Source organism: Procambarus clarkii, chromosome 24, assembly GCF_040958095.1.
Source record: "Procambarus clarkii isolate CNS0578487 chromosome 24, FALCON_Pclarkii_2.0, whole genome shotgun sequence".
Classification (NCBI taxonomy): Eukaryota; Metazoa; Arthropoda; class Malacostraca; order Decapoda; family Cambaridae; genus Procambarus; species Procambarus clarkii.
Genome location: NC_091173.1, coordinates 3,458,073 through 3,475,070, shown reverse-complemented (window position 1 = coordinate 3,475,070; position 16,998 = coordinate 3,458,073). Strand labels below are relative to the sequence as shown.

General features: G+C 47.0%; 1 protein-coding gene across 1 annotated transcript in view; it reads left to right on the top strand.

Annotated features, from left to right (window-relative positions):
• The window catches only part of LOC123761798 (exportin-T), a 209,248-nt gene that overhangs the window by 84,520 nt on the left and 107,730 nt on the right, over positions 1-16,998 (top strand). The window contains 1 exon segment of the mRNA XM_045748017.2: positions 6,564-6,746. Within this exon segment, the coding sequence (XP_045603973.2) occupies positions 6,564-6,746 (183 nt within the window).

The following is a 16,998-nucleotide window of genomic DNA, read 5'->3' as shown; positions in this document are numbered from 1 at the left end:
CAAGCCAAGCGCCTTCAACCAGCGAGGCATCACAGGCAAGCCAAGCGCCTTCAACCAGCGAGGCATCACAGGCAAGCCAAGCGCCTTCAACCAGCGAGGCATCACAGGCAAGCCAAGCGCCTTCAACCAGCGAGGCATCACAGGCAAGCCAAGCGCCTTCAACCAGCGAGGCATCACAGGCAAGCCAAGCGCCTTCAACCAGCGAGGCATCACAGGCAAGCCAAGCGCCTTCAACCAGCGAGGCATCACAGGCAAGCCAAGCACCTTCAACCAGCGAGGCCTCACAGGCAAGCCAAGTGCCTTCAACCAGCGAGGCATCACAGGCAAGCCAAGCACCTTCAACCAGCGAGGCATCACAGGCAAGCCAAGCGCCTTCAACCAGCGAGGCATCACAGGCAAGCCAAGCACCTTCAACCAGCGAGGCATCACAGGCAAGCCAAGTGCCTTCAACCAGCGAGGCATCACAGGCAAGCCAAGCACCTTCAACCAGTGAGGCCTCACAGGCAAGCCAAGCGCCTTCAACCAGCGAGGCATCACAGGCAAGCCAAGTGCCTTCAACCAGCGAGGCATCACAGGCAAGCCAAGCACCTTCAACCAGTAAGGCCTCACAAACAAGCCAAGTGCCTTGAACCAGCGAGGCATCACAGGCAAGCCAAGCGCCTTCAACCAGCGAGGCATCACAGGCAAGCCAAGCACCTTCAACCAGCGAGGCATCACAGGCAAGCCAAGCACCTTCAACCAGTGAGGCATCACAGGCAAGCCAAGCGCCTTCAACCAGCGAGGCATCACAGGCAAGCCAAGCACCTTCAACCAGTGAGGCGTCACAGGCAAGCCAAGCGCCTTCAACCAGCGAGGCGTCACAGGCAAGCCAAGCGCCTTCAACCAGTGAGGCATCACAGGCAAGCCAAGCGCCTTTAACCAGTGAGGCGTCACAGGCAAGCCAAGCGCCTTCAACCAGTGAGGCGTCACAGGCAAGCCAAGCGCCTTCAACCAGTGAGGCATCACAGGCAACCCAGGTGCCTTCAACCAGTGAGGCATCACAGGCAAGCCAAGCGCCTTCAACCAGTGAGGTGTCACAGGCAAGCCAAGCGCCTTCAACCAGTGAGGCGTCACAGGCAAGCCAAGCGCCTTCAACCAGTGAGGCATCACAGGCAAGCCAAGCGCCTTCAACCAGTGAGGCCTCACAGGCAAGCCAAGCGCCTTCAACCAGTGAGGCCTCACAGGCAAGCCAAGCGCCTTCAACCAGTGAGGCCTCACAGGCAAGCCAAGCGCTTTCAACCAGCGAGGCATCACAGGCAAGCCAAGCGCCTTCAACCAGCGAGGCATCACAGGCAAGCCAAGCGCCTTCAACCAGCGAGGCATCACAGGCAAGCCAAGCGCCTTCAACCAGTGAGGCGTCACAGGCAAGCCAAGTACCTTCAACCAGTGAGGCGTCACAGGCAAGCCAAGCGCCTTCAACCAGTGAGGCATCACAGGCAAGCCAAGCGCCTTCAACCAGTGAGGCGTCACAGGCAAGCCAAGCGCCTTCAACCAGCGAGGCGTCACAGGCAAGCCAAGCGCCTTCAACCAGTGAGGCATCACAGGCAAGCCAAGCGCCTTCAACCAGTGAGGCATCACAGGCAAGCCAAGCGCCTTCAACCAGTGAGGCGTCACAGGCAAGCCAAGCGCCTTCAACCAGTGAGGCATCACAGGCAACCCAGGTGCCTTCAACCAGTGAGGCATCACAGGCAAGCCAAGCACCTTCAACCAGTGAGGCGTCACAGGCAAGCCAAGCGCCTTCAACCAGTGAGGCCTCACAGGCAAGCCAAGCGCCTTCAACCAGTGAGGCGTCAGAGGCAACCCAGGTGCCTTCAACCAGTGAGGCATCACAGGCAAGCCAAGTGCCTTCAACCAGTGAGGCGTCACAGGCAAGCCAAGCGCCTTCAACCAGTGAGGCCTCACAGGCAAGCCAAGCGCCTTCAACCAGTGAGGCGTCAGAGGCAACCCAGGTGCCTTCAACCAGTGAGGCATCACAGGCAAGCCAAGCGCCTTCAACCAGTGAGGCCTCACAGGCAAGCCAAGCGCCTTCAACCAGTGAGGCATCACAGGCAACCCAGGTGCCTTCAACCAGTGAGGCATCACAGGCAAGCCAAGTGCCTTCAACCAGTGAGGCGTCACAGGCAAGCCAAGTGCCTTCAACCAGTGAGGCCTCACAGGCAAGCCAAGCGCCTTCAACCAGTGAGGCCTCACAGGCAAGCCAAGCGCTTTCAACCAGCGAGGCATCACAGGCAAGCCAAGCGCCTTCAACCAGTGAGGCATCACAGGCAAGCCAAGCGCCTTCAACCAGCGAGGCATCACAGGCAAGCCAAGCGCCTTCAACCAGTGAGGCGTCACAGGCAAGCCAAGTGCCTTCAACCAGTGAGGCGTCACAGGCAAGCCAAGTACCTTCAACCAGTGAGGCGTCACAGGCAAGCCAAGCGCCTTCAACCAGTGAGGCATCACAGGTAAGCCAAGCGCCTTCAACCAGTGAGGCGTCACAGGCAAGCCAAGCGCCTTCAACCAGCGAGGCGTCACAGGCAAGCCAAGCGCCTTCAACCAGTGAGGCATCACAGGCAAGCCAAGCGCCTTCAACCAGTGAGGCATCACAGGCAAGCCAAGCGCCTTCAACCAGTGAGGCGTCACAGGCAAGCCAAGCGCCTTCAACCAGTGAGGCATCACAGGCAACCCAGGTGCCTTCAACCAGTGAGGCATCACAGGCAAGCCAAGCGCCTTCAACCAGTGAGGCGTCACAGGCAAGCCAAGTGCCTTCAACCAGTGAGGCGTCACAGGCAAGCCAAGCGCCTTCAACCAGTGAGGCCTCACAGGCAAGCCAAGCGCCTTCAACCAGCGAGGCATCACAGGCAAGCCAAGCGCCTTCAACCAGTGAGGCATCACAGGCAAGCCAAGCGCCTTCAACCAGCGAGGCATCACAGGCAAGCCAAGCGCCTTCAACCAGCGAGGCGTCACAGGCAAGCCAAGCGCCTTCAACCAGCGAGGCATCACAGGCAAGCCAAGCGCCTTCAACCAGCGAGGCATCACAGGCAAGCCAAGCGCCTTCAACCAGTGAGGCATCACAGGTAAGCCAAGCGCCTTCAACCAGTGAGGCGTCACAGGCAAGCCAAGCGCCTTCAACCAGTGAGGCATCACAGGTAAGCCAAGCGCCTTCAACCAGTGAGGCGTCACAGGCAAGCCAAGCGCCTTCAACCAGCGAGGCGTCACAGGCAAGCCAAGCGCCTTCAACCAGTGAGGCATCACAGGCAAGCCAAGCGCCTTCAACCAGTGAGGCCTCACAGGCAAGCCAAGCGCCTTCAACCAGCGAGGCATCACAGGCAAGCCAAGCGCCTTCAACCAGTGAGGCATCTCAGGCAAGCCAAGCGCCTTCAACCAGCGAGGCGTCACAGGCAAGCCAAGCGCCTTCAACCAGCGAGGCATCACAGGCAAGCCAAGCGCCTTCAACCAGTGAGGCGTCACAGGCAAGCCAAGCGCCTTCAACCAGTGAGGCGTCAGAGGCAAGCCAAGCGCCTTCAACCAGTGAGGCGTCACAGGCAAGCCAAGTACCTTCAACCAGTGAGGCGTCACAGGCAAGCCAAGCGCCTTCAACCAGTAAGGCGTCTCAGGCAAGCCAAGCTCCCTCAACCAGTGAGGCGTCACAGGCAAGCCAAGCGCCTTCAACCAGTGAGGCGTCACAGGCAAGCCAAGCGCCTTCAACCAGTGAGGCGTCACAGGCAAGCCAAGTACCTTCAACCAGTGAGGCGTCAGAGGCAAGCCAAGCGCCTTCAACCAGTGAGGCGTCACAGGCAAGCCAAGTACCTTCAACCAGTGAGGCGTCACAGGCAAGCCAAGCGCCTTCAACCAGTGAGGCGTCACAGGCAAGCCAAGCTCCCTCAACCAGTGAGGTGTCACAGGCAAGCCAAGCGCCTTCAACCAGTGAGGCGTCACAGGCAAGCCAAGCGCCTTCAACCAGTGAGGCGTCAGAGGCAAGCCAAGCTCCCTCAACCAGTGAGGTGTCACAGGCAAGCCAAGTACCTTCAACCAGTGAGGCGTCACAGGCAAGCCAAGCGCCTTCAACCAGTAAGGCTTCTCAGGCACTCCAAGCTCCCTCAACCAGTGAGGCGTCTCAGGCAAGCCAAGCGCCTTCAACCAGTAAGGCTTCTCAGGCAAGCCAAGCTCCCTCAACCAGTGAGGCGTCAGCAGCTGGCAGTCAAAACTAACTTTACTTAATGAACTGTACAGTAATTCCAAGTGTTAATTTTAGTGTTGTGTTAGTATAGGTTACGTAAATTGTCAAGAATTCTTAACTTCAAGATGTGTGGCATCAATCAAGAAGACGAACAACAACAAGGTAGCTTGAGGTTTCTAGTTGAATATTTAATAATTATATGTGGCAAGGCAATTCAAATTATGTTGTTTGTAGTATAAAAATATTTGGAAATGGTCACTTTTGGACTCAGAAGTGAGAAAGTACTATTATCCGGAACATGTGATTACCCGGCGGGGGTCCTTCCCATATAGTCCGGATAATTGAGTGAAGACAGTATATCAAATTTAACACAAGATCTTTCATACGTGGCTGAAGAGTGGCAGTATTAATCTATGTGCAGGTGCCACAGAGTAAATTTAAAAAGTGCGTTGTAAAATCATAAGGTGCTAGAGAACATTTGGTCCAGTACTGAGTTACAATGATAGGAAACTGGAATAAGCTAATAAATATGATGGAGCGTACTAGTGTACTCATGATCACCACAGTTTGGGGAAACTTGTTGACCCTACCCACAAGTTCAACTTGTGCTTGGGGAGCCGGTGGCTGAGCGGACAGAACACTGGACGTGTGATCCTGTGGTCCCGGATTCAAACCTGGGCGCCGGCGAGAAACAGTGGGCAGAGTTTCTTTCACCCTGATGCACCTGTTACCTAGCAGTAAATAAGTACCTGGGAATTAGTCAGCTGTCACGGGCTGCTGCCTGGGTCGCTGGGACACTAAGCCCCGAAATTATCTCAAGATAACCTCAAAATAACCTTCCCACAGCCAGTATACTACCACCAAATTTGGCTTGCCTTTTCTGAGCTAGGTCACTGAGTCACATGACGTTTGATGACACTTTCACAGGTGATACTTATGGCTTCATACCACTACACCAGATAGCATTGATTCTATGTCTTCTCTGAAATATACTTGGTCTATCTCTCCCTCTCTAGAATACTTAGAATTAGCTGCTCACAAAAAATACACTAACATAATACAGTGCTGTCTTAGTTGAAGTATTTTGTTTTGGTGGTATCTGAGGATAATTGGTTTTGCCCTAGTCCCATGTGTGATGTCTTTTCTTTTATCTCCACTTTGTCCTGAGACAGCCCATGTCAGAGAAGTACTAGAATATGTAGAAATGTTATACAATCCATTTCTAAGGAATCACAAAAAGATGATTGAAAATGTTAATTGGTTTGTAAGAAGGCAAGGGGCCTGAAATAAGAGGTCTGAACAGTGCAGACAGGTTAAGGAAACTGATTCAAACAACTGGAGGAGATTAAAAGGAATATGATCATTATATTCAAAATATTGAGGGGAATAGTTAAAGTGACAGGTACAGCCTTTTCCAATTAAGATGAAATGGATGGAAGTTAGAGAAGCAGATAAGCTAGTTAAACATAAGAGAAATACTTTATGGTGTGCAGTGGAATCTAAATTATTGGGATCGTCTCAAATGTACTCACTAGAAAGAAGACGAGAGATATCAAATAATATACACCTGGAAGATACTGGAGGGACAAGTATCAAATCTACACAGTAAAATAACAACGTACTGGAGTGAACGATATGGAAGAAAATGCAGAATAGAACCAGTGAAGAGCAGAGGTGCCATAGGCACAATCAGAGAACACTGTATGAACATCAGAGGTCTGCGGTTGTTCAACGTCCTCCCAGCAAGCATAAGAAATATTGCCGGAACAACCGTGGACATCTTCAAGAGGAAACTAGATTTGTTCCTCCAAGGAGTGCCGGACCAACCGGGCTGTGGTGGGTATGTGGGCCTGCGGGCCGCTCCAAGCAACAGCCTAGTGGACCAAACTCTCACAAGTCAAGCCTGGCCTCAGGCCAGGCTTGGGGAGTAGAAGAACTCCCAGAACCCCATCAACCAGGTATCAACCAGGTATCAACCAGGAATGTTTTCAGTGAAGTTGTGAAAACCACCTCCATCCTTTAAGGATTTAAAATACGCTTGGTTCAAATCACTAAAATGTGGAGCTCGGGGAGCTACATGTCACTTTCCATAGAAACTGATAGGTAAGCACCTCACATCAGAGATAATGGGGTGATATAGTTGTATTTTAGGAATATTTTATATTGTTTCATGAAATGATCATTAATTCTTCCTATTGCTTAATGTTGTTTGCATCATAAGATGGTTAGCCTTTGTTTATGAATATTTAATCATGTTGAGATATGTCTGGCATATGGGAGCATTGAAACCTTCCTCTATTGATCGGGGCTAATAATATATATATAATTGTTATTATTATAATCTTTGTTAAATTCTCCCGACCAGGTAAGCAAGGAATATGTTGTGACAACTTTAAATCGGTGGCAGGCATCGTCATATGAGGATGTTGAAGCAGCTGTATCACTGCTGTACAATCTTGGTGAAGCTTTGCCTGCTTCTCATGGAAACCACTTCTCTGGGCCCAGCCAGGTGGGTGACCCAGCTGCTCTTCAGGAACATATGTCACAGGTCAGTATTATTGTTTGGTGTATATGAAGGATAGAGTGATGTGCTGCTTGTCCACTTTTTTCACCCAACTTCATATGACACTGCAGTAGATGAGGCTTTTCTGGGGTGAGCCCCTACGGCTCCTGGGAGCTTACTAGGCTGATATGCTAATGTCAGACTTTGGCATCAGTCATGTGTATGGAGTTCTTATGGGCCTACCGGGGACCACGAGCCAGAACCTGGCACCCTCTAGAGAGGCAAGGGGCGCAATGGCCCCCTTCAGACACTCCGAGATGGACCACTTTGCGTCGGCGTGGTCGCGGCGCCTTCCCCTGTATGTGGCGCCCTTTCCTGACTGCGAGGCTGTCAGGGTCAATGCCTTTCGGCAGAACTGGTCGAGGTGGGGGTTCCTGTACCTCTTTCCCCCCCAGTTCAGCTGTTCCTCCAGGTCCTGACTCGCTTAGAGACATACCAGGGGAGAGTTGTCCTCTTGGCCCCTTAGTGGCCGGCCCAGCTGTGGTTTCAGGCGCTGCTTGCTCGGTGTCCGAACCCGGAGGTTTTTTGTGGCTCCGCCTCTTCCGACAGATCGGCCCGGTATGTCACGTGGCTGGTTCGATCTTCTCCTCGAGTCTTTGCGTATGGTATTTTTGACTCGAGTTCATCATCATCTCTAAAGTGATCAGGTGACTTCCTTATTAGTGTCCCACCTGCGGGCTTCGTCTTGGCGGCAGAATGAAGTTTCCTGGCGGTCCTTCCGGTTCTTCTTACGTCTTCGTCGTTATGCTTCCCTTTCGGTTCGGGTGGTGTTGTCCTTTTTCTCTTGGCTGTTCCAGGACCGTCTTCTTATGCCTAACACTGTCGCCTCGTATCGTGCGGCGCTGGCGGAGCCGCTTCAGCTTGCTTTTGGTATTGATGTCACGTCTGCGCCGTTTCACAAGCTGTCTCGGGCATTGTTTCACCTCCGGCCTGCTCATGCGCCGCCTGAGCCATCCTGGTCTTTGGATAGAGTGCTCTCTTTTTTTTCTTCTCCTCGTTTTGTTGTGGCCCCTTTGGTTCCGGATTTTTTTTCTAAGGCTCTTTTTCCTGTTGGCATTGGCCTCTGGGGGTCAGGTGGGTGAGCTTCATGCTCTCCTCCAGCGCAGAAATTCTGCTCCTTCGGTCGGGGTGATCATTTTGTTCGTCTGCAGCCTTCTTCTTTTCTGGTGAAGAATGAGATTGCTGCATTCCAGAGCCCTTGAGTTGTTGATGCTTGGTTGGTTCGGCCAGGGGTGCATCAGGTTTTGTGTCCGGTTGTGGCTCTCCGCCGTTATTTGCACGCCACGGCTTCTGTGTCCGTAGATGCGCTTTGGGTTGATCCGGTTTCCCTTCTTCCCTGTTCGAGGGTGCGAGTCTCCCAGGTCGTCCGCAGGGTCATTAAGGCTAGTCAGCCTGCGGTCTATCCCATTGCCCATGACGTTCGCAAGTTTGCGGCTCATGCCAACGTCTTTGGCAATATGTTCTTGGCTCACATTCGGGCATGGGGATTTTGGCAGTCGAACAGGGTCCTGGCTGCTCATTACCATGTAAACGTTCCTGGACCCGGTCGGGCCTGTGTCGCTTTGGGTCGGTGGATGCAGCCAGTTGTCTCGACTTCGGGTTGAGGAGTGAGCAGCAACTGCCTCCCAGGTAAGTCCCTATTCTTTCATCTGTGGGTAGTTAGCTCCGGGGAGCCGACGGGGCTCCCCCTAGAAAACCAGCGTTGAATGTAATGAAACACGGTTTTCTGGGTGAGTCCCGGAGGCGCCCCTGCATCCCTCCCTCCCTCCTGTCGGCGTTTTTTTCGCGTGTTTTTGACATCCAGCCTCAGATCTGGGGTGTGGATTGCCGGCGCGGTAGGTCTGGGGCTGCCCCTTCCCCCTCCTGGGGAGGGGGGGGGGACTACGCAGACAGCGGTACGACGACGAATGACGTCACACTAGTTTGCTCATTTTTGTTTGGGGAGTTCTATCCCCTCGTTCGGCTTTTGGTTGCAATTTTCACCAGAATATGGATTTGTTTTGGGACGCCTACCTTTTTGGGTGCCTAACCCGGTCGATGGCAGACATAGAATGCTTCCAAATTACACGGGGGTTTCTATAGGCCATTGCTACCCTTGCCTCTCTAGAGGGGACCAGGTTCTGACTCGTGATGCCCGGAAGGCCCATAAGAACTCCATACACATGACTGATGCCAAAGTCTGATATTAGCATATCAGCCTAGTAAGCTCTGGGGAGCCTCTGGGACTCGCCCAGAAAATGGCATTTCATTACATTCAACGCTGTTTTTGTTTTTTTTTGTTTTTTTTTTGTTTTTTTTTAACTTTTTTGTTCATAAAACCAGCAATTGTTGATTTAAAAAATATTTATTGTTTTGGCCCCAAACCTGATAAAGAATGTAGTCTTAAAATTTTAACCTCCTTGTAAAAGGTTTGAATATGATCTTAATCTAAATGTTTTATATATATAGAACAATTCATCCTATATAGTCAATTGGTAGGTAAATTTTGTCAATATCCTGTGTTTGATTCTGAATTGTGCCAGTATGAGCATTGACCTTCTGCCTACCTTACCTATCTTGAGGTTACTTTAAGATGATTTTGGGGTGGTCGTCGACCAGGCCTCCTCGTTGCTGGACTGGTCGATCAGGCTGTTGGATGCGGCTGCTCGTAGCCTGATGTCTGAGTCACAGCCTAGTTGATCAGGTATCCTTTGGAGGTGCTTGACAAGTTCTCTTTTGAACACTTTGAGGGGTCAGCCAGTTATGTCCATTACGTGTAGTGGATGCGTGTTAAACAGTCTCGGGCCTCTGTTGTTGTTAGAATTCTCTCTGAGTGTCTAGTGATTATTTCTAATGTCAAAGTGTTCTAGTTCTTTGAAAATGGCCTCTAATAAAACTAATTGTATTTAGCAGGGAAACTAAGTCAATTAGGAATATACATTCTTTTTGAATTTGAAAACTGAATTTAAATCTGACTTAACTCTGAAAGTGCGCATCACGTCATATGACGTGTTGGACGTGTTTCCAGTCAACTGCGCATCACGTCATATGATGTGTTGGAGTACTTTGCAAGATTTAAACGGCCCACGGATACACGGGGTTCACCACACCTTCATCAGGGCTCTTGTAAACAGACGCCATTTTTTTTAAAAATCGTGGGCCAAACTCCCGGGTGTTATTGGCCGCAGTATTGAGTGAGCAACCAAGCCTGACACACGCAGCATGAGCTCACAGCACTGCTGTTCAGCTTGTGACCACAGCATCGCCTAAAAATGCCAAAATATACTTGTTCATGCTATTATGTAGCAATGATATTATTACAGAAGACCCCTGACTGTGATAAAACTGACCAGGGTTCTGATAATAGCAGGATTGTGGTGATATTTAGTGCTGTGCGCCATGGAGGGAGGAGTAATGCTGTGGGAGGGAGGGTGGTGGCATTGTCTTCTTACGGTGTGTGGCCACCTTTTATTGACTGCACTCACCATACCAGCTTAGTGGTTCGCTATGGTGAACACAAATGTAGATACTTATATATAACATGTGTATAGAGGGTATAAACAGCAAGAGAAGGTTTGGAGCCTCCATTTTGGTGAGGGCGGTGGCGTCGTCTGCACGACGCCACCGTGCAGACGACGGTGTTGTTTACTGGTTACCACGATGGTCTTTGGGCACCATACCAGTTTATTTGTACAAGTATGGTGAATAAAACAGGTAGATATTTATATATAATGTGTGTATATAGCGTAATAACACCACACAGTATTGTTGGAGGAGAAATATTAGTGCGTCTGGCCTTGACTGTGTGAGGTCCTACGTCTTTGTGCCTTTACTCACCATACAAGCTTAGATGTACTGTTATGGTTAACAAAACATGTAAATACTTATAACGCTATATATCTTATATAAAGACGTTATATATAACACCACACAGTAGTGTTGGAGGAGAAATATTAGTGAAATGAGTGAATCATCACTGTACTCAAAAAAATGGTTATCTTCTTGAGGTTATCTTGAGATGATTTCGGGGCTTTTTAGTGTCCCCGCGGCCCGGTCCTCGACCAGGCCTCCACCCCCAGGAAGCAGCCAGTGACAGCTGACTAACACCCAGGTACCTATTTTACTGCTAGGTAACAGGGGCATAGGGTGAAAGAAACTCTGCCCATTGTTTCTCGCCGGCGCCTGGGATCGAACCCAGGACCACAGGATCACAAATCCAGCGTGCTGTCCGCTCGGCCGACCGGCTCCCATACCGACCGGCATGGTGTGCATATTGTTGATTCAATTATGTTCATCAATCAGTGAACAAATACTTTGTTATTACACTATAAGCACAGGTTATATATAAGTATCTGCATGATTTGTTCACAATAACGAACCACTAAGTAGCTATTATGAGTCAAAAAGTAATGAGGAGTGACCGCCGTGTACCAGCCAGCCACTCCCGCCCTCCCTCCAGTCATCTGACTCACCCAAATTCTCTTCCCACAATACTGTTTTTTTCTATAATTCACTATATACAGACGGTATATATAAGTATCTACATGTTTTGTTCACCATAACTGTACATCTAAGCTTGTATGGTGAGTACAGGCACAAAGACATAGGACCTCACACAGTCAGCTGATGGCTGCTGCCCTCAAGGCCAGACGCACTAATATTTCTCCTCCAACAATACTGTGTGGTGTTATTACGCTATATACACACATTATATATAAATATCTACCTGTTTTATTCACCATACTTGTACAAATAAACTGGTATGGTGCCCAAAGACCATCGTGGTAACCAGTAAACAACACCGTCGTCTGCACGGTGGCGTCGTGCAGACGACGCCACCGCCCTCACCAAAATGGCGGCTCCAAACCTTCTCTTGCTGTTTATACCCTCTATACACATGTTATATATAAGTATCTACATTTGTGTTCACCATAGCGAACCACTAAGCTGGTAAGGTGAGTGCAGTCAATAAATGGTGGCCACACACAGTCAGAAGACATCGCCACCATCCTCCCTCCCACAGCATTACTCCTGCCTCCATGGCGCACAGCACTAAATATCACCACAATCCTGCTATTATCAGAACCCTGGTCAGTTTTATCACAGTCAGGGGTCTTCTGTAATAATATCATTGCTACATAATAGCATGAACAAGTATATTTTGGCATTTTTTGGCGATGCTGTGGTCACAAGCTGAACAGCAGTGCTGTGAGCTCATGCTGCGTGCGTCAGGCTTGGTTGCTCACTCAATACTGCGGCCAATAACACCCGGGAGTTTGGCCCACGATTTTTTAAAAAAATGGCGTCTGTTTACAAGAGCCCTGATGAAGGTGTGGTGAACCCCGTGTATCCGCGGGCCGTTTAAATCTTGCGTAGTACTCCAACACATCATATGACGTGATGCGCAGTTGACTGGAACAACGTCCAACACATCATATGACGTGATGCGCACTTTAAGGGTTAAACCCCGAGCATGTTAAGGGTTAAGAAAGAATAAGCATTCACATCAAGTACATATGATAAAGAAATTTAACAGATGTTGAATTCTCCATTTGCTGACTGAGACCAAGATAATAAGGTGAATCTCCTGTGAATGATTCAACCCTGAGGAATGTTCAATGACTTTTAATTGTGGATTTCAAAGTTTAGCAAAATCAACCTGGTGGAGGGATTTTGTTGGTGGCAGTGTATCGATAAGTCTAGGTATGAAACATAAGGATCCATCAATACCTAAGGAGTAAGGGCATTGTGTAAAGTCTTGAGGTAGCAGTAAACAAATTAAGTTTCACTATTTAATTACATACAATTAAAGGGGAAATAGCATTGCTTCATTTACTGATAGGTGTCAATGAAAAACTTAAGTTTTACAGATGAACACACAGGCCCATGTGAATGACTCCGTTTACACTGTCTTGACCTTTTCACACTTTTTGATTGATGCTAATGAATGTTGTGTCTGGGAGTCACAGCAGCAGATTGTGGCAACACAGTGTGCTGGCACACTGTGTTGCCACACTCCCAGCCTGCAACACTCCCAGGCACACTGATAAAGTGTGCCTGGGAGTGTTGGCATGCATACAACACCTACAAAATTATGTACTCATACTTGATGGATATTCTTTGTAATAATAGCGTATAAATTTATACATTGTTGTCACTTTATTAATTAACACTTTCGCCCGGGCATGACGCAGTATTGCGTCATCCGTTTACTGTTGGTAATGCCGGGGATGACGCAGCATTGCGTCATCCACTTTAAATAATCACCAAAAATCAGGTTTTTATCCAATTTTTTGGGAACTGGTTTTAAAATGCGCGCCGATGTCTTCCCTTTTTCTTTGTTGCACCTCGTGGCCCGCAGGCGGCTCGGCACACGCCGTCGGCCCATTGTTTTCGCTCCGCTGTTGTGACCAATGTCGCCTCCCCTCGCATCTCAACCGTGTGAACATTTCGGCTATTTTCCATGGCTATATTTCTTACTGTGGCTTTAGAAACTATCCACGCTTACTCCATAATGGATAGTGATCATGAACAAGGCCCTTCCAGGAAGAAAATTGCGAAAGAAAGGCTTGAAAAGGGCGGGAATTGGGAGTGTAGCTGGAAGGCGTCTGAGCGCTCACTCGCTGCTAATGCGTGGCCCTTCTTCAACTCGTCGGCGGTTGGAGCGTGACCAGGTTTTTTATTTTATATGCTAATATTCCTCTAGAGAATTCTATTGCAAACCCATTGAGACCAAAATGAAAGACCTAGGACAAAAATTGAGGTAACCAGAGTGAAAATAGTGAAAACATTTTATCGCGTTTGCGCGCTCCTGGGTAACTCGTTCGCACTTTCTCTGTTTGCTGCAGGTAATTAGCCGGGCTTTTGGAGTTTATATGCATTTAGTGCTGTAGGGAATTCTATTGCGAACACAATGATACCAAATTTAATCTCATAGGACGAGAATTAAGGTGACAAAGTTGAAGAGAGTATACACTTTTCAGAATTTACGCGCGCTCCCGTGACACCTTGGGACCCAAATCGCACAGTTGAGGGGTGGCGCGCGGGGTACGCCAAAGTGTTAAAAGGATGACTCCTTTGAATGTTTATCAAGGCATTTGTGCAAAAGGTACTCGGTGCACAGCACGCACGCACGCACGCACACACTTTTAATGCGTATGTGTGTGTGACACGTTGACAAGTGTAATAGTCAAAATATTGGAAAAAATAATTAAAACTAAATGGGTAGAACACCTGCAGACAAACTATATATCAGGCTGTGAGTATGGGTTTCAATCCTGTGTAATGAATTTACTCAGTTTCTATGATTGAGCCACAGAGATTTTACAGGAAAGAGATGGTTGGGTTGAATGCATCTATCTGGACCTAAACAAGGCTTTTGGCAGAGTTCCACATAAGAGGTTGTTCTGGAAACTGGAACACATTGGAGGGGTGACAGGTAAGCTGCTAACATGGATGAAAAATTTTCTGACTGATAGAAAAATGAAGGCAGTAATTAGAGAAAGTGTATTGGACTGGAGAAATGTCACAAATACCACAGGGTTCAGTTCTTGCACCGGTAATGTTCATTGTCTTCATAAATGATCTACCAGATGGAATACAGAATTATATAAACATGTTTGCTGATGATGCTAAGATAATAGGAAGGATAAGAAACTTAGATGATTGTGATTCCTTTCAAGACCTAGTGCAGGGTTACAAACCCATTAAGATTTTGACTTAGGTTCAGCAGAGCAATAGAAGAAGTTGTTAAACACGTGGGACAAAATCTTACTGAAGCGATCATACGAGTCATAAATACTCATACTCCGCCCAAGTAAAACAAACAAGCAACACTTGGTGGGCCAGCCAGAGGCTTAGGCTTAGGGCCTGTGCAGGATTATCCCTGCCCCCCCCCCCCCCCAAAAAAAAAAGACCTGGACAAAATAAGTATATGGAGCACCACATGGCATATGGAATTTAATGTGCATAAATGCCATGTTATGTAATGTGGAATAGGAGAACATAGACCCCACACAACCTGTAAATTATGTGAGAAATGTTTAAAGACTTCTGATAAAGAAAGTGATCTAAGGGTGGTTCTAGATTGAAAACTATCACCTGAGGACCACATAAAGAATGTTGTGCGAGGAGCCTATGCTATGTTTTCTAACTTCAGAATTGCTTTTAAATACAGTACATGGATGGTGAAATACTAAAGAAATTGTTCACGACTTTTGTTAGACCAAAGCTGGAATATGCAGCAGTTGTGTGGTGCCCATATCTTAAGAAGCACATCAACAAACTGGAAAAGGTGCAATGACATGCCACTAAGTGGCTCCCAGAACTGAAGGACAAGAGCTACAAGGAGAGGTTAGAGGCATTAAATATGATAAAACTAGAAGATTAGAAGAAAATGAGGCAATATGATAAATACATACAAGATAGTAACAGGAATCAATATAATTGATCGAGAAAAATTCTTGAGACCTGGTATTTCAAGAACAAGAGGTCATAGATTTAAACTAACTAAACAAAGCAGCCGAAGAAATATAAGAAAATTCACTTTCGCAAAGAGAGTGGTAGATGGTTTGAACAAGTTAGGTGAGCATGTGGTGGAGGCCAAAACCGTCAGTAGTTTCAAAGCGTTATATGACAAAGAGTGCTGGGAAGACAGGACACCACGAGCATCGCTCTTATCCTGTAACTACATTTAGGTAATTATACCCACACACACACACACACAATAAAAATAAAGAGATCATACGTTCAAGCTGAGAAAATAAAGGCGTCTTAAAAAGTGTGCAATCGTTCAGTTTTGTGAACAAATTTGTAGACGTTTAAGTAATTTAGATTAGAGGGTGGTGGATGCCAAAACCATCGTTAGCTTCAAGACATCATCAGACAAAAATTATAAGGAAGACTGCACACCACAAGCATCCTGCAACTATACTGTACTTCAGTAATTACAACCCTCCCTTCCCTAAGCTCACTAAAATAATACTAAGTAAATTCATACATCCACAACTGCTCCCATGAATAGCCTTCCCGAATTACTGCTCTTGAAAAAATAGGTACAGGTACTGTGCTGCATTAATGTTGAAATTTGAAGATAAGTACAATACTGCATTGGACTAAAGAAAATTTCACTTGCCACCTTTCAAGAAATATAATTTGAAAGATGTGAATGTGTATGTATATTCAGTGCATCATTTGGCACTGACCAGCAGGGTGGCAAGTGTAGTGTCTGCACTAATACATCTTTTACCCCACATATTACCTCACCCTATGTTTCCATCCTTTTCTCATCTCTACTGTACCCTACTTGTGCTCTACAACTTCTTTATGAAACTAGCCAATTAGATTGTACTTTACTCTTACTTAAACATGCCTTATTTCCTTTGTATAAAGTATTTAATATTTCAAATTGCCTTCCCTTTACTCAGCTAAATTACCCTTTACTGCAAGCTTTTCAGATATGTAAAATAGATATTAATCTGTGTCAACAATATTTTCTTGTATAAATAATTGTTAGCATACAGTCTGTGTTACACCTTTCACTTTGTATATTATAATATAATTACTTCATTGCCTTATAATATGATCTTATCCTCATTCTGTACCTGCCTTCAAAGAAATTTAAATAAAAATTAATTATAACACTGTCACACACCTTTATCATAAAATTTTTTGTTACTTGATTTCTACCGGGTACCTTTCCATATCTAGTTTTTTCTCGCAGTTGAGACTGTGTCTCAACACACACAGTCTATGGGATTCCCAATTACTGTTCCTAGTTTTTCCCCTGCAAATGGCAGTGTTAAAATTCTTGCTGCTTCAGTATCCCAGACATTTCACAGCTGATGAAAATAAATATCTATTATCTGATGCTATGCTGGCGCCGTCTTTGAATAAATAAACGTTTTGTCTAAAGTGTCACTCATGTCTACGGCAAGGGAAGTAAAGGTAAGATATTTATTTAGAGTTTGCTTCTTACTTATGTATGATGATAATTTCAAGATCTTAAAGCAGATATATGATTTCAAATGATTATAAAAATTGGAACCAAAGAAAAAGTTTCTTTGGGCATCTTGGATCCTGGGCAGAATGTAAAGATGTATAGTTCTTTATTTTTATCTTAGAAATAGATAAAAATTTAGAGTTTTGAAGGAGGCACTTGAATGGTTTTTGACTTGCCACTTACAATCGTGATTTCTTCCGTTACCGACAATTGGTTGCAACTACGAGCTCCAAACTTTTGTTTTCACTTCCAGTTCAT